The sequence below is a fragment of the Rhinolophus sinicus genome, chromosome 16 (assembly GCF_057876585.1).
Source record: "Rhinolophus sinicus isolate RSI-liver-muscle chromosome 16, RSI-T2T, whole genome shotgun sequence".
In the NCBI taxonomy this organism is placed as follows: Eukaryota; Metazoa; Chordata; class Mammalia; order Chiroptera; family Rhinolophidae; genus Rhinolophus; species Rhinolophus sinicus.
The window spans coordinates 2686256-2713970 of NC_142516.1; the positions used below are offsets into that span (position 1 = coordinate 2686256).

General features: G+C 51.9%; 2 protein-coding genes across 2 annotated transcripts in view; one reads left to right on the forward strand and one right to left on the reverse strand.

The window, feature by feature from the left end:
• BRD3 (bromodomain containing 3) overlaps positions 1 to 14403 on the forward strand; it is a 34690-nt gene extending 20287 nt beyond the window's left edge. Inside the window, exons 7-12 of the mRNA XM_074331325.2 lie at positions 775 to 903; positions 3030 to 3221; positions 4423 to 4652; positions 7672 to 7964; positions 9188 to 9313; positions 11062 to 14403. Coding sequence (XP_074187426.1) covers positions 775 to 903; positions 3030 to 3221; positions 4423 to 4652; positions 7672 to 7964; positions 9188 to 9313; positions 11062 to 11177 — 1086 coding nt within the window. The 3' untranslated portion in view covers positions 11178 to 14403. The remainder of the gene's footprint in view (positions 1 to 774; positions 904 to 3029; positions 3222 to 4422; positions 4653 to 7671; positions 7965 to 9187; positions 9314 to 11061) is intronic.
• A 1657-nt stretch (positions 14404 to 16060) lies between these two features.
• Positions 16061 to 18501, reverse strand: BRD3OS (BRD3 opposite strand). Its single transcript, XM_088793029.1, has 3 exons — positions 18346 to 18501; positions 17925 to 18104; positions 16061 to 17815 (listed from the first exon to the last, which is right to left on the reverse strand). Exon 3 carries the CDS (start codon positions 17206 to 17208, stop codon positions 16954 to 16956), a length of 255 nt encoding a protein of 84 aa, XP_088649155.1. The 5' UTR covers positions 17209 to 17815; positions 17925 to 18104; positions 18346 to 18501; the 3' UTR covers positions 16061 to 16953.
• Between the last annotated feature and the right edge of the window lie 9214 nt (positions 18502 to 27715).

Consider the following 27715-nt stretch of genomic DNA (forward strand, 5'->3'; position numbering starts at 1 on the left):
TCAGTCTTTCAGAAAGGGGAGCGTTGTCACAGCCTTGCTGTTTACAGGGGACCCGGAGGCTGGAGCGGTGGTGGCCCTGCCCAGAGCCAGTGCTGGAGTCCCGGCCTTCGGCTCTTTGAATCTTGAGCTGAGCTGTCAGAGCTGATGTCCCCAGGAAAGGGTCACTGTTCACAGCAGTGACGTGCCCCATGCTCTGCTTAACCCCCAGGTCATTCTTAGGTGCCACCTTGCAGTGTCCCTCACTGCTCATGCTTCTGGCCTCCGTGTGCCTCCGTGTGCCGTGTACCTGTTGTCTTGCCTCCCCCCACTTCCACGCTGGGGTTGCCGGGCAGTCTGGTGCTTCTGTGAGGGGCGGGCGGGCTGACAGCACTTGGGTTGTCGTAGAAAGTTAAACGGCTCATTCCTTGAGCCAAGTAGACCCCGGAGTTGGTGGAGCCCCTTCCCTGGAAGCTCTTCGTCCCCCTGGAGCTCCTGCTCCGGGAACTTTGGAGTGTCAGAAATCCCCATGTGTACGGCTGGAAGCCTTGGGAAAGGAAGGCGTTAGGTGGTGGCTGCAGGAGCCACCACTTTCCTTCCCCCTAGGGCGTCTCAGGCCCTCCCCTCCCAGCCCTCGAGCCCCCCTTCCTACCTCTCTCTCTGGCCTCCCGCGTACGAAGTTTTGGGGTGGGGGACTGGTGGTGGACGTGCGGAGGGTCCCACGTCCATGTGAGTGGGTCTGGCTGAGCCTGGGACTCTGGGTGGTGCCCCTCACGTCCTGTGACTTGTGTGTTACAGAAGAAGATGGACAGCCGCGAGTACCCAGATGCACAGGGCTTTGCCGCTGACATCCGGTTAATGTTTTCCAACTGTTACAAGTACAACCCGCCGGACCACGAGGTGGTGGCCATGGCCAGGAAGCTGCAGGTAACCCGAGGCGCTGTTGGGGCAGGGGGTGGCGGGGGGGCAGAGCAGCAGCTCAGGGCCAGCTCCTAGGAAAGATACCGGGAGCCCACGGGGAGCCTCGTCCACAACCTGGTTCTTCTGATGGTGGCCCAGTGCTTCCTGGGACTTGGTGGCGAACAGGCCTCTGTTGTCCAGGAGCTGCAGTGTCAGGTGGGGGTGGGCAGCGAGCAGGCTGGGGTACAGGGAACACGACCCCCGGGCCGCTGCACATTCTAGCCGACAGAGGAAGGAAGAGGGCCGGTGTCGTCTCCTGCAGCCTTACTGACTGAAGGGCCCGGGGAGTCCCTGCCGAGTGTGGGGCTGGGGGACTGTGTCCTGAGCCCATCAGGGAGGCCGGTGGACTTGTATCAGATGACAGTGGCCTGTGTAGGCTGTGTACTCCCCCCGACAGTGGGAGCAGACGGCTGGCATGTAGGAGGAAACGGGAAGCTCCGTCTGGCTGTCCGTGCAGGACTTGGCGCTCGCGCACGCCAGCCTCACACATGGACGAGTGTGCGGTGTGCATGACTTCCCGCCAGCCTAGCTGCTGCCCCCGGGTTTCTGTGCAGGTTACTACACAGGGTCTATTCCCATTTCTCTTCACAATTGGATCCTGCTGTTTTTGTAGGTAATAGCACTGATATTTTAAATATTGTATAATCAGAAGACCTTCTTTTTGAAGGAAAGAATAAAAATTGTGGCTATCTCTCCTCTTCTAGTAGTTCTTTTTACAAGACCCAGAATGTTTGTTCTGTAAGACATTTCTCGTCCCTTGCTCAGAACCCTTTTGAAAACCCTGTGAAGGGACTCCTGGTGTCACTCAGCCACCCGGCTCCAGACGAGGGACGAGCCTGTTTCAGGCTGCTGGGTCCTGCCGTTTCTTCCTTCCTCCCACCTGTGGGCTCTGTCCTCGCCTTTCCCGGCTGGTGCTGCCTGCCTGCCCCTCTGTGTACTGGCTCCCATGGGGGACATGGCAGAGGGGTTCTGGACGTCCCAGCATGCCCAGAGGAAGCCGCCAGGACCCACGGTTTTATACCGAGACCATGCCGCTGTGTCTTGAAGTCAAAAGGCTTTGCGGAACCCCACACTGTCATTGCTCAGTTACGTGGCGCGGGCAGCCCCCCGAGTGTGAGCAGAGCCAAGGCCAGCGGCTCTGGTTTGGTTCCTCCCAAACCTGGACGGCTTCAGAGACTGAGAATCTTAACCGCCATGACTGCTTAGCAGTCACACAGTTCATGTGTCAGCTGAGCCTTGGGGTCAGAACCCAACATGGAAGCAGCTGCTGTAAACGCCCCTCGAGGCCGTTTGCCGAGCACCGGCCAGATCATGGCTCTGTGTGTCTGTGCCTCTGAGGACACCTTCACCGAGAGGAGAGTATGGGGGCCAGAACCCAGAGTGGGCTCGTTAGTGGAGTCGTAGCTCCTAGTGTAAACCGGGGTGCATTCAGCATATGGACTTGGCAAAGCGAAGTCGCCCCACATGGCCGCTCATCCTGTCTGACACAAACCTGGGCTGCCAGGGAGAGGGGACTGTCGCTGACGGAGCTCCCGAGGGCCCAAGTCATCCTGTATAGCAGTTGCAAAGGGCTTTCCAAGGCCCGTTTTAATAGGACCAGACTCTTGTCCCTTTTGAGCCAACTTTTAGACTCAAATTGGAGTGAGACGTGATGCTACGGTACTGTCACGGTAAAGAAATGGGGAAATGCAAACTGTCTCCCAGATTCCATGGCTGGGGGACCCTAGAAAGGGTCAGAACTCAAAGGAAGGCACTGCAGCTGTTTGGTAGCAGGTGGCAGCCTTGCAGGACCTGGCACCAGCAGGCGGAAAGGATACACAATTCTGCACAAGGCTTGCGTGGTTATGAGGGGAGCTTTGGGCCACTTCCCAGAGGGCTACCTCTGTGGCTACTGTCCCCACGTCCCCTGCCCCTGGGCCTGCTCTCGGTACCTGGGGAGGAAGGGGGAGCAGGCTGGCCCCAGTGTCCCTGCAGGGCCTGACCTCACGCGGCCGCAGGTCTAGCTCCACGGGCATCTCAGGGACACTGGGGGCCACTCCGGGGGGCTGGCCTGGTGGCGTCCAGGACCTCAGGCGGCCCCTGCTCTCCCACAGGACGTGTTTGAGATGCGGTTTGCCAAGATGCCGGACGAGCCTGCCGAGGCGCCCGCACTGCCCGCGCCCGCGGCCCCGGTGGTGAGCAAGGGCGCGGAGAGCAGCCGCAGCAGCCAGGAGAGTTCCTCGGAGTCGGGCAGCTCAGACTCGGAGGAGGAGCGGGCCACCCGGCTGGCGGAGCTGCAGGAGCAGGTGAGCCTTGCCCGGGGCCCGGCCCCTTGCACGCAGGCTCGCCGGGCGGGGGCCCAGGCAGCTGTCGGCTCCGAGGGCCCCGGGGCCACGCCACGTTCCCGGAGCCCCACTGCGCCCTGGGTGCCTCCGCTGCCCCAGAAAGGTCTGGGAGGGAGGCAGAGTCAGAAGCCACGTGCTGTGGTCCCCGCCGCCTGTTGTAGGCTCCCGCGGGAACGAGGCGGTCTAGCCCTGGCCTGTGACCGACCCCCAACCCCTGCTACGCTCTCCTCATTTGTAAAGTGGGACTGATCTTTCCTCTTGGAGTTGTTTTGACAGCATTGAGGAAAATGTACACGTTTTCCCGAGTGTCTGACAGCCAGCAGGTGCTTCCTTTCTGGGGCCTCTGGCAGGAGAAGGGGGAGCAGAAATGGCCTTGTGGGGGCGGGGGGGGCACTTGACTTTGACCTGATCTTCATTAAAGATGACCCTGCGGGAAGACGGCCCTGAAGTGCCACTGTGGCCAGGGTCCCTCCCACGCCACGCGTTGTGGCCCAACACGTGTAGGGTGGTGCTCGTCTCAGCCCCTCCAGCTGTGAGAGGCTGGAGACATGTTTTCCTCACCTGCTCGGTGCAGGTCATGGCAGCCCCTGGTGCCCCGGGGGTGGGGTGGGGGGGCTGCTGTAACCAGAAGTATGTGGACCACTTAGCACGCTGCCAGGCACCTGTCAGCACTGGGTAGATGGTAGCTGCTGCCACTGGGTCATTTTAATCCCGTGGACCTGCCGCGTCGTGTCCAAACGGCTGTTTGAATGTCTCCTTTGTGCAGACGTTTAAGCCTCTCTCTGGAGAGTCTTCCTCACCTGGAAGTAAAAACTAATAAGCAAAACGTGAGCTACCACCTGTCAAGTCCGTACTGTGCCAGCCGCCCGGGCTAAGCATCTCACCAGGCTGCCCGTGTTGTCCTCCGAGCACCTGGGAGCCTTCTCTGCGATTTACCTGAGCTGCCCGAGGCCCAGCCGGCCCGGCGCAGGCCGGGGGTAGTGTAGGCAGAGTGCGGCTCCTGCGCCTGCTGGCTCCCCAGGGCGGGCTTTGGCCAGGCGCCCCCGCCTCACCGCCCTGCGCAGTTGAGGCAGCTGCAAGGGCACTCCAGCCCCCCCACCTCGCCCGTGGGCCCCGTGGCCCAGCCCTGGGGGGCCCTGCTCAGCCGCCTGCTCTCTTCCAGCTGAAGGCCGTGCATGAGCAGCTGGCCGCCCTGTCTCAGGCCCCAGTGAACAAGCCAAAGAGGAAGAAGGAGAAGAAGGAGAAGGAGAAGAAGAAGAAGGACAGGGACAGGGAGCGGCACAAGGCCAAGGCCGAGGAGGACAAGAGGGCCAAGCCCGCCCCGCCCGCCAAGCCGGCCCCGCAGAAGAAGGCCCCCACCAAGAAGGCCAGCAGCACCACCGTGGCCGGCAGGTGGGCCCCGTGCCACGGGCGCCCCTCGTGGCGGGAGGGGTGAGGCTGTGGGGTTGGGGTTCCTTTCCCATTCGCCTTGTGGGGAGACCAGGGAGAAGACGGGCTCTTGAGGGCGCCGCTCAGCTGTCCCCGGGGCTGGGCTCCATCGAGGCTTGGGAATAGTCACGCTGCCTGGCGGGGACCTCAGCCTCTGGAGGCTTTGGGGACGTTTTCCTGATCGGGGCCCAAGAGTTTACTTTGGGGACATTGGGTTTGGTGACCTGGGCTCTTGGTATTCACTCCCGGCTCGCCTGGTAGGCACAGGTTTGCCATGCACACATTCAGCTCCATGGTCCATCCACCATGGCCAGGCTGCCCTGGGAAATGCCTGCCACAGACAAGCAGGGACGACAGTGGGAGGCGAGGTTGGTGGGCAGGGTGCTCGGGGCCAGGGAGCCTCTCCCACAGGCAGAGGGTAGAGGGAAGGCTTCCCGGAGCAGGGGTGGTAGCTGCACAGGAGTAGCTCGGCAGCAGAAGGTGGGCACCGGGTTATTAGGACAAGTTAGACAATCAGGACAAGTTGGCACCACTGAGGAACAGAAGCCAGGTTGATAGAAGGTGGGTTGAGGCAGCTGAGGTTGGCTGGCTTTGTGGGGGTGTTTGCATTTATTCTCTGAGCAAATGAAAGGGAGTCATGAAACGATTAAAAGGGGTCAGGTTCCAGCCCCTTAGTGGGAGCAAGGATGGAGAGAGGCTGTTCCTTTGGAGGTTACTATGGTTCCATAGGCCAGCAAGGTTGGTGTGGCCGTGGAGGGGCAGCCGGATGCTGTGAGATCTGTTTGGGAGGCAGAAGGGACAGGCCTTGGTGCCTGGAAGTGGGAGGAGAGGGACGTGCGGAACCAAGGGCTGGGGCTTTGGCGGCTGGGTGGGCAGTGGTGCCCTGAAGTAGGGCGGTAGGAAAGGACAGGGGTTTTCTCCTCCCTCCGGCTCTTCCTTTTGGGGCGGGGGGCGGGCAGAGTCAGGTTTTCTTGTACTGTCTCTGTCTGCTTCCGGTATCGTTATAAGGCTGGACTCAAAAAATGAATTGGGAAGTGTTCCTCCTGTTCCATTTTCTGGGTAGATTTGTACAATTGGTATTAATTCTTAAATGTTTGGTAGACTTCACCACTGAAACGATCTGGGCCTAGAGTTTTCATTGTTGGAAGATTTTTAACCGTTGTTAATGCATTGTTGGAAGAATGCATTCAATTCTTTTAGTAGCTATAGGACTAGGCAGGTTATCAGTTTCTTCTTGAGTGAAGTTTGGGGGTTTGTGCCTCTCAAGACGTTGCTCCTCAATTGTGGAACTGACAGGCAGAGTGTGTGTTTGCAGTGTTCCCTTATTCTCTTAACGTTTGTAGGGCCTGTAGTGATGTGTCCTTTATTTCATTCCTAATACTAGTGTCTCTTTCTTGGTGAATCTGGAGAGAGATTGATCCGTTTTATTGGTCATTCCAAAAACCAGCATTTGATTTCATTGGTTTTCCTCTGTTTTCAGTTTTTTTTCCTTTTTGATCTTATTTTCACTATTGCCTTTGGCTTGCTTTGGATTAAATTTGCTCTCCTTTTACTAGCTGCTTAAAGTAGAAGCTTAGAGGGTTGATTTGAGACCTTTTCTAATACAAGTGTTTAATGCTCTACGTTTCCATCTAAATAAACGGTGCCTTAACAATACCCCACAAATTTGATATGTTATGATTTCATTTAGTTCAAAATATATCTTTTAATTTCCTTTCGGACTTTCTCTTTGACCATGGGTTCTTTAGAAGGGTGTTGTCTAATTTCCAAATATTTGGGGATTTTTCTAGATATTTTCAGTTATTGATTTCTACTTTAATTCTATTAGGGTCAGAGATCACCACTTTTAAATTTAAGGTTTGTTTTATGGCCCAGAATATGGTCTGTCTTGGTGAATGTTCCATTGTACTTGGAAAGAAAGTATATTCTCCTGCTGTTGGGTGGTGCGTTGTGTAAATGTCAGTTTGGAAAAAAAAATTAAAACCCCAGACAGATAAAAACATGTCAGTTAGGTTGATTTAGTTGATAATGTTGGAGTCTTCTCTATTCTTGCTGATTTGTTTTTTTAATTACCAAGAGGAAATTATTGAATTCTCTAACTATTAAGTGTGGATTTTTCTATTTTCCCTTTAGTTCTATTGGTTTTTGCTTCCTATAGGGTGAAGCTTGGTTTTTAGATGCACATACATTTAAGACTGTGATGTTTTGGTCAGTTGACTCTATTATTATTATGCAGTGTCCCTCTTTTTCCTGATAACGTTACTTTTTCTGAAGTCTACTTTGTCTAAATTAATATAGCTACTGCAACTTTCTTTTGATTAGAGTTGGCACAGTAGATTGTTTTCCTCCATCTTTTTACCTTTAACCTACTTTTCATTGTATTTAAAGTGGGATTTGTGTAGACAGCCTATAAGTTGTTTCTTGTTTCTTATTCAACCTAATCATCTCTTTCTTTTCATTGGTGTGTGTAGGCCACTTTTTATTTCATGTAATTATTGATACAGTTGGGTTTTGGTTTACCAATTCATTCTGTTTTGTCTGACCCGTTTTTATCCCTTTGTCCCCTTGCCTGCCTTCTTTTGGATGATTTGAAACGGAATCAGTTTTTGACCTGTTGACTTGGAGGTGCCTGTGGGCACTGAGGGGAGCCAAGCACTACAGCTGTTTCCTGACTGGGCCACAAACCCCCCAGCTGGGAGCAGCCTCTGCTCTGACCTCTGGACTAGGGCTTCCACGTCCCTGTGGACATACAGGCAGGCGGCCTGGCTCCTCTGCCTGGGGCACCCCTTTGGGCATGCCCTTTGGTAGGAGAGCCTGGTCCTGGAGCGGAAGGGGGCCTGACAGCACGGGGACGTGCAGGGGACGGGGCTCCTCAGGGCCGGGGGTACCAGGGGACGGGCTCCACGGTGGGGGGTGGCGTGAAGGGACAGGGACGCCATAGGTCGACGTCAGTCACTGCAACGCTCCTTGCCTTGTGCCGCAGACAGCCGAAGAAGGGTGGCAAGCAGGCGTCGGCCTCCTACGACTCGGAGGAAGAGGAGGAGGGGCTGCCCATGAGCTACGACGAGAAGCGTCAGCTGAGCCTGGACATCAACCGGCTGCCGGGGGAGAAGCTGGGCCGCGTGGTGCACATCATCCAGTCCCGCGAGCCCTCGCTCAGGGACTCCAACCCCGACGAGATAGAGATTGACTTTGAGACTCTGAAACCCACCACGTTGCGGGAACTGGAGAGATACGTCAAGTCTTGTTTACAGAAAAAGCAGAGGAAGCCGCTGTGTAAGTTGGGGCTGGAGTGCAGCCCTCGCAGCCCCCCTGCTCTCTGCCTCCCTCCTCCTCCTCCTTCAGTCCCAGGGCACAGGGGAACCAGGGTCCTGGGAAGTGAGGAAGGGCAGGTCCGAGACACTTCTGGGTGGCAGAAGAGGCCCGCGGCCAAGGACCACCCAGGGCGCCTGAGCCTGTGTGGCCCCTTGGGGGCCTTGGTCCTCACTCACTCTGAGGGGGCAGCCACCGTCTCCTGGATGGAGTGTCTTGTGACCCCGTGCAGTCGTGGTACGTTTGATCCTCAGTAACGTCCCCGTGGCCTCAGGTGGTGGCACAGGCATTGCCAGGTGGTAGACCAGCTCTGCTGCTGGCCAAGGCATTGCCAGTCCACAGCGAAGGAGAACCGCGTGGATAAGAGGGTCAGGCTGTGAAGTCGCGGCTCTGCCCTTCACAAGGGGTGTCACCAAGCCACACATGTCCTACCTGGAGTGGGATGGTCTGCCCCACCTCGGGTTTTGTGAGTTAAAGAAAAGGCTGCATAAGATGAGGGCTTAGGCCATGCAGGTGGGGATTCCGTAATGTCCGGGCACTTTTCCCCTCGGGGAGCTTGGTGTCAGCCCTGGAGGGCCAGGTGGGGGTTGTGAATACCCAGGAGGCCAGGTGGCTGAGGGGCTCAGGAAGCGGGGGCCGGCCACCTGCCCCTCCTGCGCTGCCCACCTGCCCCTCCTGCGCTGCCCACCTGCCCCTCCTGTGCTGCCCACCTGCCCCTCCTGCGCTGCCCACCTGCCCCTCCTGTGCTGCCCACCTGCCCCTCCTGCGCTGCCCACCTGTCCCTCCTGCGCTGCCCACCTGTCCCTCCTGCGCTGCCCACCTGCCCCTCCTGCGCTGCCCACCTGTCCCTCCTGCGCTGCCCACCTGTCCCTCCTGCGCTGCCCACCTGCCCCTCCTGTGCTGCCCACCTGCCCCTCCTGCGCTGCCCACCTGCCCCTCCTGCGCTGCCCACCTGTCCCTCCTGCGCTGCCCACCTGTCCCTCCTGCGCTGCCCACCTGCCCCTCCTGTGCTGCCCACCTGCCCCTCCTGCGCTGCCCACCTGTCCCTCCTGCGCTGCCCACCTGTCCCTCCTGCGCTGCCCACCTGTCTCTCCTGCGCTGCCCACGTGTCCCTCCTGCGCTGCCCACCTGCCCCTCCTGTGCTGCCCACCTGCTGCTCTCGGTCTCAGCTCCCGGTTCCTTCACAGCGACGAGCGGGAAGAAGCAGGCGGCCAAGTCGAAGGAGGAGTTAGCTCAGGAGAAGAAGAAGGAGTTGGAGAAGCGGCTGCAGGACGTCAGCGGGCAGCTGAGCAACAAGAAGCCTGCCAAGAAAGGTACCTGCCGGGGCCGGGCTGCCCCCAGGGCGTGGGCTCCCTGGCTGCCCCCACTGCAGCTCTGTCCAGAGTGGGGAGGGTCGCGGTGGGCAGTGGGCGGCAGACCCAGGCTTGAGTTTGTGACTCTACCACTTCATGAGCCGCGTTTCCTTAGATGGGGCTTCTGAAGTCCTGAGACCCCGATTTGCTTATCTGTAAACTGGGGACGCAGACCCGGCCCTACGGGAGGTGTGTGAAAGGTGCCACTGTCCACTTGCCTTTGGAAGGGCGCAGCTGTGGTGTTCGGGGGCTGGACCCCATAGCTTGGAGGATGGCAGTCTGACCTCGAGCCTAGTAGCCAGCTCTTTGGCTGTCCCCAGGTAGTGACAGCAGTTCCCAGCATGTTAACGATATCACAGGGCGGAGGCTCTGGCTCCCAGCCCCCAGGCTCTGTGCTCTGTGGACGCCACGGTCTTGTTTTAGGTGAGCAAGTGTTTGATTCCTCGCCTCCTTTCTCTGGAGCCTGCACGAAAGGGCAAATACTTTTTTCCAAGCCCAGGGACAGTGGGGCCCAGGTGATGGCAGCCAGAGTTGGGGTCCCATCTGGATGACCCTGTAGCAGCCGATGCTATAGCCTTGCCAGGTCCTGCCTTCTTGCCCAGTGCTGAGACGGCGCTTGGAGCCCTGCCCATGCCCACCGAAGGCTGGGAGGGTGCCCTTGGAAGGGCAGAGTAGGTGGTTCATTCCTACCTGATGCCACGTGACTGATGGGTACCTTCATGCAGTCAGCCCCCACTCACTTCCCGCCCGTTCCTCTTAGCAGATTGCCTTCATTTTCACCCCATCTCTAGCATATTTAGAGGGCTTTGTTGACCTTGAGCGGTTTGTGCTCCCAACACTTCTGACACCAAGTGTGTGGGTTCTCCCGCCAGTTCTCCATCTCTGACCCCAGCTGGGTGTTCGGCAGTTCCGTTCATTGCTGGCCCCATAGGCTAAGGGCTCGGTCCCACAGACTGTCCCCACCTGACTCCAGGTGCAATTCCTGGGCTCCTGCACCTCTGACTGACCGGCTACACATCAGGGGTCCCCGCGACCCCCTCCCCAGGCTCAGTAGTCTGCTACAACGCCACACAGAACTCAGGAAAGCGTGGTATTACCTTTAAGGCTGATTTATAAAGGATACAACTTAGGAACAGCCTCGAAGGAAGAGGCGCACGGGCCAGGTGTGGGGTGTGGAGCTTCCGCTCCCTCTCCGGCGGCCACCCTCCCGCATCTCCATGTGTTCCCGGCCCAGAAGTCCTGCGAACCGAGAGTTTTCTAGAGAGGGCATGTCCAGTGCCCCCCCGCCTCGGACATGCGTGGGGGCTGAGAGTTCTCACCTCCTAATTGCTCTGTCTTCCTGGTGACCAGCCCCATCGTGTGGCTCTCGGGGGCCCCAGCACAAGTCGCTCGTCAGCATAAACTCACCCAGGTGTGAGCCAAAGGGTCTCCTTAGAAATCACAAACGACATTCTTACCACTCAGGAAATTCCAAGGGTTTTAGGAACTCTGTGCTGGCAGAGAACCAGGACAGACCAGTTAATCTAATACCAAAGCCTCACGAGCGCGTTCACTTATTTCAGTACTTATTACGTGACCGGGTCAGGAAGTGGTGGGTCATGGCATGTAGTGAAGTGGTGTGAAGCCAGTGTGTGTTCTGGAAAAGCTGAGCGGATGCAGGCGTCGGGGTGCGTGGGGCTGAGCGCCTCTCACCTGCCCGTCTCCCTCAGACAAAGCAGGCTCGGCGCCCTCTGGAGGGCCTTCCCGACTCAGCAGCAGCAGCTCGTCCGAGTCCGGGAGCACCAGCTCCAGCGGATCCAGCTCCGATAGCAGCGACTCGGAATAGCCTCGCACTCGCCGGGACAGAAGCCCTCCGGTGCCGTCGCACACGCCGACCTCTGCAGTGGCCCCTCCCATGGTTAATATACTACTTCTGTTCCACTCTGTGCAGACTTCTCTTTCATCCAGTGTTACGGTGTCTTCCCGTTTTTGCTTTACTAGGTCACAGGCCTTTTTTGTGTGTACACTAGACTTTATGAGGAGGTGTGAGTCCGCATAAAGTCTTTTCTTCATAATCGAATTCAGTCGCTTGGAGATGACAACTTCAGATGCTAACCTGGTAACCGTAGAAAAACACGTAAGACGTGCTCCGAAGGTTCCTGCAAAACCCCTTGCGTGTGCCCGACCTGGTCTGTAGCTCCAGAAGGAATGTTTTCAAAGGAAATGTCTCTCAGATGGTACTGTATTTGGAAGCTGTTGGCTTTGCAAACGGGTGTCGTCTTTGTCACTTGGGCCCTGAGTTCTTACCCTCGTGTCCGAGGGCCAGCCTGTTTCAGCAGGGACTGAGGACGGACGTTGACGCGCTTGCTGTGAGAACCGGCGCTGGGCTAAGCGAGCGCGGTCATTGGAGCTCCAGGAAGAGCTTTTGCGGGTTGGGGGCAGGCGAGGGTGGGCGTGCGTGGAAGGGGATGTTGAGTTTTTCTGGTCTTTGTGACGCCAGGAGCCCTGGGAGGGAACGCAGTGGCTGCGTGTGCCGCGTGCAGGTTTCCACACACTGAAACTTTTACCTCAAGTTAAAAAAAAAAAAAAAAATCAAAAAAATCAAAAGGAGACTTTTTTTGTAAGGTTCAGCAATTTTCTACGAAATCCAGCCCCATGTGTGTCCCCAACTCGTTAGCGCTGCCACACACTCCGGAATCATTTTCCCAAGTTCATGTATATATGAATACTTTATTTATTAACATCATTGGTCATTTTTTAAAAAAAAAAAAAAGGAAAAGAAAAACAAAACTGCAAAAGACATGCATTAAAAACAAATAGAGATGCAGGCCTTTTAAATGGTTTGGAGGAGAGCCCAGGTCCTGCGGGGACGGTGGACCTGCCCCTCCAGGTGCTAGCTCCCGTCACCGTCACCGGCGCTCGGTCATGTCTGTGTGCGCCTGCCCTTCTCCTGGGTTTCTTGGGGTTTTTGTTTTTGTTCTTTTGTGTGTGTGTATGAAGTTTGGAGACTTACAGGTATAGACAACTTCCAGCTGCAGCACATCCTAATTTTTTATTTTGGTTGTTTAGTTCTTTTGTATTCTCTTCTGGTCTCTTTAGGACTGTTTTAAAAGAAATCAATTTAGGGAACCCCAGTTATATAATACAAGCTTTGTAATCTGAGAGGAAAAAATGTATAGTAAATCTAAGTCTTGATTTTTAACTTTCTATTGTAAAAAAAAAAAAAAATAATATACAGAATTTAACAGAAAGTTATGTTTTGGTTTTGTTTTTTCCAAAGGCCCCCATATGGCCTTTGAGTGCAGGGATGTCCCCACACTGCCTGCCTAGGTTCTGAGCATTGTGGCCTCGGCCCAGAATGCTAGGGTCGGTCCCCCCAGTCCCCAGATGGGGCGCCCCCTCACCTCCCGGCCCCCAGGGGACGGGCTGCAGGCTTGCTGCCCTTTGCAGTCTTCCCGCTGGCAGCAGTGGCCTGACGGGGCTCTTCCCGGCCTGTCTCCTCTCTCCGGGGGTGGAGGCGCCTCTGGCCTCAGGAGGGTTCCCTCCCTGAGGACTCCCCAGGGACCCCTGCTCGAGCATTTTCCATTTAGCAGAAGTGACTGATGCATTGTCCCAGACATCCGTGTGACGACTTGATGGAACTGGGTGCTGGAGGCGGAGCGTGAGTGACCGGCCTCTGTCTGATGGGGAGTTCTCTCTGCCACACTCCTGGATGGATACAGGGGCTAGAAGGCAGGACCCTCACAGGTGGCGAGTTTTAGAAATCGGAAAGTCAATTCAGATTCCACCAACCCTTATGGCTGTGGATGATGCCAGAGATGGATCGAGAACTCTGAGGAGGGAGGGGAAGTGGAGTACCATTTTTCTTACTTCCGGTGATGCTGACACTTGCTGAGTTTTGAGCCAGTTTGTTAAACTTTTAATTAAGTTTTGTTTATAATAAAAATATAAATGGATTTTAAACTTGCCATTTTTTAAAGTTACCCTTGTTTTTCAAAGGTGTTTTTTAACTAAGTCTTTAGTGGAATATTTAAATGATGACTTTAAGGAATCAGTACACGACATGTCAACAGGTCTTAAAGCAAAGCTCGTTGGCGAGACGCAACCAAGTGCACACTGGGTAATGGGCAGACCTGGTAGGGGGTGTCTGCAGGTGCGTGGGGCTCCCGCGAAGTGCCTCCAACTGTGGAGAGAGCAAAGCGTCACCTGTGAGCTGATCAGCGAGGCTGACATCTGGCCCTAGCGTTTAGTGGCCCACTGGTTCTGTGCGGGACGTGGCTTCTCGAACCACGTATGCCTCTTTCTCCAGAGCCACCGGCTTCGGGCGCTCACAGGGCTGTCGTCATTCCGAGCAGTGCGGTTCATTGGTGCTGCAGCTTCTGAGGCTTTCTGTCCACACTTCCACATTGGTTTCTCTGCAGTTTGGGGGACACCTCCTCCACCTCTCAGCTCACCTGTGGGTGTCTGTTATTCCCATTTCTCTGTACTGGGAAGACTGCAGTCGAACAAGCAGAGGGGCTCCAGCGCCAGGAGCTGTAGTGTAGCTTTTCACATGCTTTTTTCAAGAGGAAAAGAGCGGCGTGTTAATAGGTTGGCCATGCATAGGAAATGGCTTTGGAAACCCTCTCCGTGACCGTGGCCGTGCAGGCCGAGGGGGCAGGCTTGGGGAGTGGACCGATTCCAGAGAGCCGTGCTCATGCTGGGCAGTGTCACCTTGCTTACAAACTGTAAGATACGTTTTCTTTTTGTTTTTGTTCTTTTGCAACATTCACATCTTTTATAGTCGTTTGGGGAAAACAGCACCCACGGGAAAGGATTTGTTACGTCAGTGTAGTGCTGCTCCTTGATACTGGCCTAACACTTCCAGGAAGTTTTTCTTTTTTATATTTAAAGTGTTACTTTTCTGTATGATGTGCATGCAAGTTTACCGTAACTTTTCTTAAACTTTTTAGTGCCGTTTCTAGTATATTCCTGTAAATGTCAGTTACTGAAAATGAGTCCAATGTAAGTAGTTTTAGCTTGTTTATTGCAATGCTGGCCTCAACACAACAGAATAAAAATGGTAGAAAGTACTCTTTGATGTTTCTGGTAATCATGGACCCTTCTCCTGGGGCATTTATTTTGTTTTCATAATAAAAGCAAAAAAAAAACCAAACAAACAAAAAACAAGAGGTGCCTGTGTGTGCCTTTTCCTGTGCTTTCGGGGTGCGTCCCACCTCATCTCATGCGTGGAGATGCTGGGGAGCCGCTGGGCCCCTTCGGGTTCCCGCTCTCCCCTCGCTGGTGCAGACGAGCTGAGGAGTTCCTCACTCTTCATGTTCTGTAGCTCTTGGATGGAAAACCCAAATCATCCGAAAGAAGATTTAAAAAGCTGCCTAAGTAGCTCCAGTCCTCAGCCTGGGCAGGGAGACACCGGGATTTAGGGAGCATCCATTTTTGCCTAAGAGTTAAAATCCCCCTTCCCATTTTATCGGTTCTCCAGAACACCTGCCCTCCATACAAGTGCAGGTGCTCCCAGCTGCCAGTCCCCACTGTCGTCCTGTCCAGGCAAACCCTCCTGTGCCCCAGGCTGCACTCCGGGGCTTTCTGAGACTTCAGGCGTCACACACTTGGCCAGCTGGCCCAACGGACATTTCCCTGAAAGCACGTCAAACGGGCTTATGCTTTGACGTTTCCGCTGCTCAGAGCAGAATCCGGCACTGAGAGGCTTCAGTGACTGAATGAGGCGTCACAAAAACCGAAGGTTCTGACACTAAAACAGTCACGGCTGTTGGAGCCAGGCCTTGACATCCCGGGAAAAGGTTCTCGTTGGCCCACGTCCTGGCCTGACAACATCCCCCCCACACACACAGCTGCCACTGGGCACCCTCCCTATGTTCGCTCGCCGTATGTCACCTTTGTCCAGACTTAGCCCCCCTCTCATCCGGACCTACCTCCCCGAGGACGGGGACTGGGCTGTGTCGCAGGCTTCCCTCAGGCCCATGGTGTCTCCCTGAACTCAGCGTAGCCTAGTGCCAGCTGTCCTCCAAGTGACCCAGGGCTCAGCCTCCCACGTGCTGCTTCCAGGCCTGACCCGACCACCGTTCTCACGTTAGTCAGGTGCGGTGAGTGTGCGGCACAGGCATTCCAGATGCCTCTGAAGCTTGCTTCCCAAGCAGGAAGCACTGCCAAGATGCTGACAAGCCTACCTGCCAGGTAACTGCAGTGTCAGGGCCCCCGGGCAGGCAAGCCCTTACTCCAGAGACCTCACCCTGCCAATGGGACGGGCTTCTGTGCTCAACTCTGGGGCCACCTCAGCAAGGACCATGCCTCTGGCAAGCCGTGAACGTGTGGGGGATGCAGTCTGACCCCACAGTGCCACTTCGAGGATGCCGTGGGCTGGCTCGCACAGCTGCACAAAGGCACAGGACGTGCCATGTACCTGGTGACAGCGAGGGCTCCTCTGCCCGCCTGTGGGCACCCAGGACTGCTAGTCAATCGGAGCACGATGGAAAAGCCCAGTCTTGATTGACAGCTGAGCCAGAAAAACATTCGGAACAAGGTGCGTGGTGCTGCCCTCGGGAGGGCACCTTGATTTGCTTTCTGCATTTCTGGGTTGGGTTTTTTTTTAGCAAAAACTGAAAGCCGAGTTAATACGTTGCGTCCAGCGGAGTTTAAATCCCTCGTGAAGATTATCGTGATCCGTACGCAACGTGTTAAGATATTATGAACAGACATAGTAAGAGGAAGGAAGGAGAATCCTAAAGGATATTTATTATTTTAGAGAAGCACAATCAGCTGTGACAAAGATACTCCCACATTTGCATAGCCACACAGACTAATTACGGCCCACGGCAAATCCTGTGAAAGACTCCTCAGAACCGCCCACACGTTGGGCCCCTGGCCTGGGCTATCATAATGACTGACCAGCATCCGACAGCTGCAAAGGGTGTGGAGCAGTCGGGCTGAAAGGCTCTGTCAGTCCAGAACCTGCATTTTCCAACCCCGTGATTGAATTTGAAACCCCTGTAAGCAACTGATGTGGAACTTGAAAGTAATTTTGTTTTCCTTCATGTTTTTTGGATGCACTTGCCCGCAGTCCTCCACTATTTGGAAGTTAGTGTGGACGCCACCACAGTGTACACACATGGTGGTCATTTTGGTAACTGGACTCAACGTGTAGGTGCCTCAAAATTCCCGTGGACATGCCATTGATGACCATTTAAGTTACATCCATCCTGCTCCTACAAATGGATTTACCACCATACACGCCTGTTTCTTCCCCTTTTTCTAGGTCTGACTTATTCTCCACCAGGCAGTAGTGAATAGTGAGAACAACCCACAACACTCGAAAAGGTTGTAACCAGAGTACCCCTCTTGGCTGCTGTATTGGAAGTGTGCCAAGCAGATCGAGTGGTGCCCTGGCCTGGACAGTTAGAACGGAGGCCAGACTCTGGGCCTACAGGTCGCACCGACAGTGACAGAGGCATTTCTGCCATTCGTGTGTTCTTCCCCCACAGCTGGGTCTTCACAATCACTAGTCAGTGTCCTGGGAAGGCCTAGGAATCCACAAGGCAAACCCACTGAAGGAAACGGGGCCTGTTCTCACAGCTTGGCGCCTGGCTCCGGTTTTCACACTGGAATCACATAATTGTGCAAAACTTGGACTGGCCCGTGTCCCGGGAGACCTCCAGCTTGTTTCTGTCGCGGACCAAGATGGCCTCGTTCCCGTACTGTGTGTACCACATGCTTCGGCTCCTGCTCAGGTATGTCCCGGGTGGCACAGATTCTAATTTTCGCTGCTGCTGTTGCCAGATGAGCAGGGAGGTGTCCCTGTACCGCAGCCGGGCATGGCCTTCAGACAGGGCTTTCTCTGCCAGTGGCACGCGGCCACTCATCACTGGCTGGAACTCCTCCACCCCCACCCCCGGGCTCCGCACCTGAGGCCTCTCTGAGCTGACCCTCCCGCAACGACAGCTGCCAGCTGCTTTGCACCAAAGGCTCTGATGAACACACTTTTCAGCTGGTGGGTCTGAGGGTTCTTAATGGTATAGACGAGGATGCAGGCCATTTACAGGCGCACCCTGTGGAGGGTGGTGTTGGAAGGAAAAGAGTCTCAGCATTCTGCAGACACCTAAGAACCTCACGTGGGACAGCACGCAGGTGAGTGTGGCACCCTGGCCATGGCCTTCACTGGTGACAGTTGTGTGCACTTTACTAGGTGTGGAGTTGACAGACGCGGCACCCACCTCAGGGGGGACTTGTCAGGTGTCTCCTGCGATTCTGACACCATGGCCTGGACTGCTTAACTTGAAAAGACAAACCCAGCCTCCTCACTGAAAGGATGTTGTACAACTAGACAGAAGTTGATGGCACCTCCATGACCATCCGCCCCTGGGGGCCTTGGGGGGGCTCGCAGCGCAGCAGGGTGGCCAGAGGCTTTCGGGGGTTTGCTCCGTGCTTTCTGTCTGTCTGGCTAGTCCGCAGCTCTTCTCCAAGGTGAGGCTACAAAGAAATGAGCACGGTCAGGTGTGGGGGTGCAAAGGACTCCAGTGGGAACGGCAGGTTTTGTGGCCTAGACTCATTCTTAACTCTGGATCCAAGTGTTACTTACACCAAGCTACCGACGACCCAGACTGTGAGCCAAATGCTAGTGGTTAAAAAAGGCCGAGTTACCGGGGACGCTGCCAGCAAGGCCGGAGCGGGGCGGACGTGCCTGGGCCGCGCTGCTGAGACCAGCGCGGTGCTCACCGACCGCCGGAGCCTTCTCTCTGCTCCGGGCATCCGCAGGCCCCTGGGTCAGAAAGACAAACGACGTCAGGTGAACCGGCACCGGGGAGCATCCACCCCACGCTCCCCAGCCACGCAAAGTCACTGTCCCGTCCGTGCGGCCCGCGCCCATCGCCCGTCTCTGCCTCCCTGCCGGCGGCCGCGGAGCCCCCATCGCCGGCCCGCGCCCGACCGCCCACGGCGCGTCCCCCTCGCCTCCCCCGCGCCCGGGTGCCCGCCCCAGTCGCCCGCCCGCGCCCCGTCACCGCGTGGGAGGGTCTCGTGATGCGCGGGGCACTGAGCCCCGGGCGGCGCCCCTTGGCCGCAGGGCCGCGTCTCCATGGCAGCGCAGCAGGCGTCCGAGCCGAGCGCCGAGGCCGCGCAGGCCTGTGCGACGAGCCGGAGCCATCGATCGCGCCGCGGAGCCCGGCGGGGGCGCGCGTTGGGGAGCCCGGCGGGGGCGCGCGTTGGGGGAGCCCGGCGGGGGCGCGCGTTGGGGGAGCCCGGCGGGGGCGCGCGTTGGGGAGCCGAGGGCTGGGGGCGGCGGCGGCTGCGGGAGCGGTTGGACGGTGTCGCTGTCTTTCCACCGTATTGTTGGTCCTGTCATTTTATAGGTAGTACTTTCTGCTGCTGTTTGTGTACTTTCGCCACTGCTGTTGCTAGTAGCATTCTGACTCCTAATAACCGATGCAATTTTTTTTTTAAATAATTTAATGTTGTCCGGGGCAAAAATAGGTCTCGAATTCACTCATGTCACCAACCGGGCCAGGTCCCCATCCTGCCCATGAAATTTAGGTCTATTTCCTTCCACCACCACCCTCCCCCCACCCCTCATCGTGCTCCAGTAACACTCATTTCATTCTGTCCTTTTCCGCACTGAAGTTTCATTTTTATGGTTTCCCCCAATGCTAATTAAGAAAATAATGTCATGGACATCCACAGAACTCCGAACCCACATCTGTTGAATTCGTTCTTTACAAGGACACAACATTTACAAAAAATTGAGCATATGCCAGACCATACATCAATTTCAACACATTGTAAAGCCATGTACATCATAAATAGGGTCACAGGAAACATAGTCTACAAAACAACAATACAAAGATAACTAGAAGAAAACCCATATGTTTGATAAAGAATATATTTCTAAATTTCTCATGGGCTAAAGAGGAACTCAATACAAATTTTAAAGTTTTTTAAATGAATGATGATAAAAATACAACATATCAGAATCGTGGGATGCAGTTAAAATCATGTCTAGGGGGGAATTTATAGCCTTAAATGCATATATTAGAAAAGTAGGAAGGTTAAGAACTGAAGAGCTAAGCATCCATCTCAAGACGTCAAGGGAAATAAAATAGCAAAAGTTAACCCAAATAAGGTAAATGGAATAACGATGAAAGACGGAATTAGGTAGAAAACATACCAAAAAAGATAAAAAAGCCAGCAGTTGGTTCATTGAAGAGACTAATAAAAGTGGTAAGCCTCTGATTAAGAAAAAAAAGTACACAAAACTAACATTTAGAATTCAAAAAAAAGATCGTTTCAGAAGCTGTGTTTAAAAGATAAAATAATACCATGAACACCTTCATGTCAATAAATGTGTAAATTTTACTAAGTGGACAAATCCCTAGAAAAATAGTTTATCAATATGGACGTAAGAAGAAATAGAAAGCTTGAACAGTCCTATTAAAGAAATTGAGTCCTTCATTTAAATCTTCCCTCAACGCAACACCGGGCCCTGATGGCAACACTGGAGAATCCTACCAAACATTGAAGGAAATAATAAAACCATCCTTACACAAAGATTTCTGGCAATAGCACATGAGGGAAAAATTTCCAGCTTGTTTTATGAACTAGCCTGACCTTGTTACCAAACCTCCAGAAAGGGCCACTGCTGGTTTATCTCATTCATAAACGTTTATGTGAAAAGCCTAAGCAAAATAATGGATCTATATAGTAAATATATAAAGACACACACACACACAATACTTCATGACCAAATTGTGATTATTCCAGAAGTTCAAGGTTGACTTAGTATTTTAAAAATTCGATTAATGTAATTCACCATACTAACAAGGAAGGGAAAAAAAAAGAGTACAGCCATTTCAATATCTGTATTTGATTCAATTTAACTTTCATGGTTTAAGAACGTTTGGCAAACTAGGAATAAGAATTGAATTTGTTTAATCTGATAGAAGGTATCTAGAAAAAAGCATACAGCACAATCGTATTAATAGTGAAACTCTGAAAGCCTTTGCTTTGAGATTAGGAAAATGACAGGGTTGGGCGGCCAGATGGCTCAGTTGGTTAGAGCGTGAGATCGTAACGAGTCCTGCTAGGGATGGTGGGCTGCGCCCCCTGCAACTAAAGATTGAAAACAGCAACTGGACTTGGAGCTGAGCTGCGCCCTCCACAACTGGATTGAGGGATGGCAACTTGGAGCTGATGGGCCCTGGAGAAACACACTGTTCCCCAATATTCCCCAATAAAAATTTATTAAAAAGAAATGATAGGATTGCCCAATGTCACCATTTCTATCCAGCACTGAACTGAAAGTTCTAACTAGTATAGTGATGCAACAAAAAGAAATTGGGAAAAAAAAAAAAAAGAAAGAAAAGAAAAGAAAAGAAAAAAAAAAAAAATAAATAAATATATATATATATATATATATATATATATATATATATATATATATATATATTTATATGAGAGAGAGAGAGAAAGAGAGAGAGAGAGAGATTGGAAAAGAAGAAACAAAACTGGTAGATGGTTGTGTACAAACCCAGGAGAATCTCAGATAAATTATTAAAATGAATAAGAGATTTGTAAAGTTACTGGATGGGAAATGAATATACAAAATCAGCTGCAGTTCTACATGCCAGCAAAACACAGAAAATAAAAAAATTTAAAGGTACCTTTTACAATAATATCAAAATATACCAAACACCTAGGAATAATCTAACAAAAAATGTTCAAGACTTCTACGCAAAAAACAACAACCCAAAATAAACTTTAAACAGGAATGTCATGGATTGGAAAACAGCATTTAAATATGTAAGTTCTTCCCAACCACACTGGTTTATAGGTTCAGCTCAATCCCCCCAAATATCACAGGTTTGTATGCAACTTGACAAGCCAAGTCCCAACTCTAAAATCTAGGAGGAAAAGTGAAGTGTCAGAATTGGCCAAGATCTTGAAAAAGAAAATCAGTGTGGGATCTGCTTCTCTGAAGTTTCAGACTTGCTACAAAGGGGCAGTAACTGAGGCATGTGTTGCAGCGCCAGTATAGACACATAGAATAATAAAAAGCTCACAAGGGGATCCACACATTTTTGCACATTGGATTGATTACAAAGTTGACATTGCAAAGTAGTGGGGGAACGGGTGGACTTTTTTCACTAAATGGTCCTGGGACAACTGGAAATCCATATCGAAAACACTTAAACCTGAGCTCTGTCTCACACTCTACACAAAGATAAATTCCAGGAGTATTGTAGATCTAAATATGAATGGAGAAACAAGAGATTTTATAGGATAATAGAAAATATCTTCATGACCTTGGGGTGAAAAAAGTTTTCTAAAACAGGTCACAAAAAAACAGCCCCGACCTTAATGTTCAGGTGTTTATCAAAATGCACATCAATTCCCACAGGGGTTTGTGTTCACAGTTCCGATACTGCCACACGCGTACACTGGAATTAGACAGTTAAGTAAATGGGCAGCGGATGGTGGGAACTAGGCATCTCACTATTGGGGTGAGAGTGACAGGTAACAGGAGGTGCTAGAAAGATCCGTGTGGTGACAGATTAGAGCTGGAGCTAGCAGGATAAGCCCACATTTAGCTTCACATAAAAATGGTTACACATAGAAATGTTGCTAGATATACGTATGTATATTCATGGGTTGGTATCCACGCTTGTATATCCTTGCTCTGTCAACTGAGAGGACCTAGAAGCAATGACAGCCCAAGAGCAATGAACAATTTACTGCTGAAGTCTTGGTTTCAATATTATCCAATAAAAGGAAGTAGGGCTCTTTGGAGAAATGGCTGACACTAGGATTGGGCAATAAACATACAAGATGAGCCTGGAGCATCTTGTGGTGCTAGGAAGTAAGGACATGCTCCTAAAACAAAAACAAACAAAAAAGTCGGTGTTGAGGGGCTTGTCAGAGGGACGCAGGCACCAACCTGAAAGAGCCCCCAGTGGCCAAAGCTGGAACAATTTGAACAACAAAATAAAGTTGTATTGCGGTATATAACCCCAAGTATAAGATAAATATCCATGATTCCATATTGATGTAAATGCATAATTTAATAAATGAATGAGGGAGAAGAACCACGTCTCCGGTGTAGAAGATTGCAAATAATGTATGTAGATACTCTGTCCTCGAGGAGTGGGATATAACCCCCACTCTTCAGGTGACCTCCTCCCAAACAGGACAGCATGGAAAAGGGGATCAGAAGTACCTTTACAGTGGAGGAACCTAGCAACCATTTGATCAAGGTCAACATCAACAGTGATAAGTCACGGTGACAGCACGGACCCTTGACAGGATGTGATAAGAAGGGCACCTCACTTCTGTGGTCTTCCTCCTAAAAGTTTATCACCCCAGTCTAACTGCAAGAAATGCGTCAGACAAGTCCTCATTAAAGGACATTCTACAAGACACCTGACGAGTCTTCAGATCTGCCAAGGTCATCAGAAACAAGGAAAGTCAGAAACTGTCAGAGTCCAGAGGAGACCTGACAACTTAGTAATGTGGGTCCTGGGACCGAAAAAGGACGTGAGATAAAAACTAAGCAAATCTGAATGAATTATGGACTTCAGTTAATAACAATGTATCAGTATTGGTTCATTCATTATACCAAACTTACCTTGCTAATGTCAGACGTGAGCAGTAGAGAAGATTGGGTGTGGAGTGTATGGAAACTCTGTACCATCTTTGCTATTTTTCTGTGACTAAAACTGTCCTAAATTAACGTGTCAATGCTTATTTTAAAGATAAGTGATAAGGGAAGTCAGATGTGAGAAGAAATCTGCAGTACCTATAAGTGATAAGATCCAGTTGGAAGACAGGAATCACACCAATGATTTGACCAGACAGAAATTAATAGAAAGAATTGTTCACTAGTACACAGTTTTAACTAGATAACTTTCAGGATTAAAAAAGGACTCTAAAGCTCAGAGGTAGCGACGGCAGGGAGCAGTCAGCTATTTGGTTACCAGACCTGGAGTTTGGTGTGTTGTTTTTTTCTCATTTAGAGATCAAGCAACATTTTAGTGGGTGACTTCGTTCCTAGGGGCTCGGCGATCAATTACACTGGCAAAGCTTTCTGTGGCTACACCAGTCCCTGTCGCCCTTTTCAGAAATTGGGCCCACCTTGGCTTTGGCAGTCAAGGCTGACACTTAGTCTCTGGTACTCTGAGACCCTCTGATGTGTGAAGTCAGGGAGCCCAGAGTGTCCCACGGTCACATATGGTCTGTAGGAGATGACCAGCACCGAGCTTCTCAGTGACACAGGCGTCCCTCAAGGACGTGGTTCCCATTCCCTAGTAGAGGGAGTGTTCCCCAGGACGCCTTGGGAGCTGGAACTGGTTGGGGATGGGAGGCCCACGACAAATGGACTCCACCCAACATTCCTCTTTCCCCAAACCTTTGTATTCCTGCTGCGTCATGCCAGTGGAGTGCTGGCATGCTGGTCTCATTAAACGCAGGGCACCGTGGAGTCCAACTTCGGTCAATCGACCAGGTATTCTCCAGGCATTTCTAGCTGCACGAGCTACACATTAAATCCAGAGCCTCTGGTAAGGGCGCTTTGTCAGTACATTGGGCCTGATCCAGCGTTATGTTCTGGCCTCCTTGGCCGAACACTCTGAGAATCCATTCCCACACGTACTGCCCTGGTTGGTGCCATCTGCATGTGCAAAAGCTTTCCATCCTTTTAGTGTACACGCTGTTTCCTCGAGCAGCTGAGAGCAGGCTGAGATCGGAAACTACCAATGCATCTAGTGGCACCAAGGGCTTTGGGGGTGGGTTTTGAGGGGAATAAGCAGTTTCTTCCAAGACAGATTCCCCGGGTGAGGTTGTGATGGTGTTTTTAAGGTACTTCCCCTGGCAAGAGAGTCTCAGAGGGGCTGAGGGATTGGAGGTTCTCAACTTCCTCTGAGTCTAACCGGATGTCCCTTTGCGAGTTTCAGGGTCCCACTCCTTTCCAATCAATGCAATATGTCCACGAGACAGACTGGGCGAGGCTGGGGGTCCCACCATTGTCTGCAACCCACCAAATATAATTTGATGTTTGATTTTCAGCAATATTGGCCTGAAGGCTGCAAGAAGTAAGACATCCCTTTAGGGTTATTGTGGGAAGTCCATGGTCTCCATGACATTAACGTGCGCTGAGAGTTTAAAGCCCTGAGGGTCCCTTTCTTGTGAAGTTCTCCCAGGGCACTCAGAAGACCTCTCCCACACCCTGGTCCTTACAGCCACCATTGCTGCCAAACGGCCAAGTGTGGGTTTGGGGTTAACTTGCACACTGGTGCAGGTCATCCAGTATATGAAAAGAACTTAATAATAAAAAAGGGGCACCGGTTGGCTCAGTGCTTAGAGCGCAGTGCTCATAGCACCAAGGCCGCCGGTTTGATTCCCACATGGGCCAGTGAGCTGCGCCCTCCACACCTACATTGAAAACAATGATTTGATTTGGAGCTGATGGATCCTGGAAAAACACACTGTTCCCCAACAAAATGATTTTTAAAAAAAGAAAAAAAAAGACAAACCAATAGTTGAACAAAAAGGTAATCAGGAAAATCTAAATGAAAACCACAATATGAAACCACCCGCAGCCACAAGAAACTCTCAAAGCAAAAAGGCTGCCGGGGCCAAGTGCCAATGATGACAAAAGTGTGCAGCGGTCACTCTGTCACACTGCCAGCGGGAATGCCATTGATCGCACTCCTTTGGAACACAACGTGTCATTTTCCATGAACTCTGAGGGTTGCCATAGCCTGAATCCAGCAAGTCCACTCCCAGGGGTCCGTCCAGGAGAAGCGTGTGCACTTACACCCACGGATGAGTGTGTGAAGTAGCTGTTAGGCACAACAGCTTACACTGGAAACGGCCAGTGTCCGCCATCACTAGAATGGGGACATAAACATGGCGTCTTCACAGGAAGGAGTACTGTCCCTATAGCAATGAAAATGAACTATACATACAAACGCACGAAGGAATCACAAAGTATTTGGGGAAGGGAAGCCAGCTCACCCACTGAAACACTCTGCTGAGGTCCTGCTTATACAAAATTCAAAAAGAGGCAACACTAATGACCGTGCCTTGGTTTCATACTCAGGTCGTAAAGCTACACAAAAAAGTGAGGCGATGTGGGCCATAGACGTCAGGAGAGCGGTTAGTTTGCGGGGTGGGTGGAGGGTACGACTGGGAAAAGACTCCCTGAGGACTTGGGTCTTTTCAAAGTCTGATTCTTGACCTGGTGCTGGTTACTAGGTTCTAACTCGATAACATTGCATTAAGCTGATATTTGTATTTGATACATCTCCCTATACGTCATATTTCACAAAAAAGATTTCAAAAAGGAAGCAAGTTATAGGTTGTGAGAACACAGATACCACCTAATGCCAGACATGATATAATTTCCCCTGTAAATACGCTGGTGTTTTCATTCATCACTACAGTAACACGATAGCATCTTAAAGTAGCAATCATTCATTAATAGCTAATATTAGGTCAGTGTTCCATATTTTCTGATTATCTGATCAATGTCGTTATGTATTTAATTTGTTGGAAAGAGGGTCCAACCATCTGGTTGAATGTCTCTTAAGTCTCTCTTCATTCACGATGCTTATCCTACAGTTGTTTTCTCCTCCTGGCCGTTTAATTGTTAGAGAAACCAGGTCACGTGCTCTATAGAAGTAGCCACATCATGGATTTGGCTGATGGCGTCCCCACGGCTGCATCGTGTTCTCTCCTCTCTGTGGTCTGAAAACCCGTGGTTAGTCTAGAGCAGGGGTGTCCACACTGCGGCCCGCGGGCCAACTGCGGCCCATGGTCCATTGTTAATTGGCCCGCAGCAAATTCCAAAAATATATTTAGTTTACTTAAATCAACCAGGTGAGGCAATACGTACTTCACCTCGAGTGAGTGGCCCAGCTGTTTGTGTATTTTACCGCATGTGGCCCTTGGTGAAAAACGTTGAAAAAAGTTTGGACACCCTGGTCTAGAGCTTTGATTAGACTCAGGTTCTGTGATTGCCCCGGTTCCTTCCTGGGTGGTGCGGGGCGCTTGCCAGCGTGTCACACGGGTGGAGAAGCACATACTCTGTGGCTCTCTCTCTCTTTCAATCTTAACACTGACCAGTGGCTTTGGATATTGGCGGCCACATGACACAGTTCCCCATCTGTTTTTTCACAGGATCATTTTAGCTGCGTTCATGATCAAAACTTAGTTCCGCTGTTTCATTAAGGATTGCAAATTGGTTATTTTCTGATTCTAACTTTACTTCTGCCTGTATTTTCTACACTTCTTCTATAGGGAAGAACTTTCTCCATCAACTATTTGGTTGCCCTGAAATACGGCTCATACAGGAAAGGCAGAATAAATGCTTCATTTCCCCTCTTTACCTATCAGTTTTCAGAATAATGGGTTGGTGCTCTAATCGGCTTCCAAAGGGAGCTTTTAAAAGTCAGGGCTTTAAAAAAATTATCAATCTGACCTCATGAATTGTAATGTATTTGATGGCTTTCAATCAATTGTAGTCATTGATGGCCAGTGGGAAATCAAGTGGTTGGCAGGGCCACACGCGCTCTAGCAACTCTGAGGGGGAGAACCGGCCCCGCCTGTGTCCTGCCTGCTGCGGCTGCCAACACTGCTCCCCGTCTGTGGCCAGTGGCTGCATCTCCCCATCTCTGCTCTGTCCTCACAGGAGCCTCTCCTCGCCTTGTGTCTCTCCTCTTGTCTCTAATAAGGACACTTGTCATTGGATTTAGGGCCCAGATAATCCAGGATCACTCATCTCCAGATTCTCAGTTACTTACATCTGCAAAGACCGCTTTCTAATTAGGTCACATTCACAGGTTTCAGGGTTGTGATGTGGACGTATCTTTTGGGGATTCACCATTCAAGCCATTGTAAACCCTAACATAGAAATCGGTGGAGGAAACGTGGAGGGACTCTAGGATTGGTTATTTGGCCAGACTGTGGCTAAAATCGATAGAAGTACAATTTATCTTAGGAAATGGGACAAAAGGGACCATTTGGCTAAGTGTCTCCAGTGGTCACCTGGAGTCACAGGCCTAGTGAAAGGCTCTGGAGGCCTAAGGACTGGTGCCAAAAAGAGAAGTGAATGGCTCTGGCACAGGATATTTTTAAAAATGGCGCTTCAAGAAAGAGAATAAAGAGCTAAGATGCCTACATTTTAGTCTAAGATGCAGGCTGATACCCAGCGATGCCAGCGGTGTGACATCTCGGAAGGCAGAGGCCGCTGGGTGGTGTCCAGGCAGTGGAAAGGCTAGCATTTAATGGGGGTGGGGGGGAATGGCCACGTCTGTGGGCCCAGAGTTTCCAGAGGGAGCACGAGTGGACGGATTTCCAGTGTGCTGAGCTAGGTGTCCCCATGCC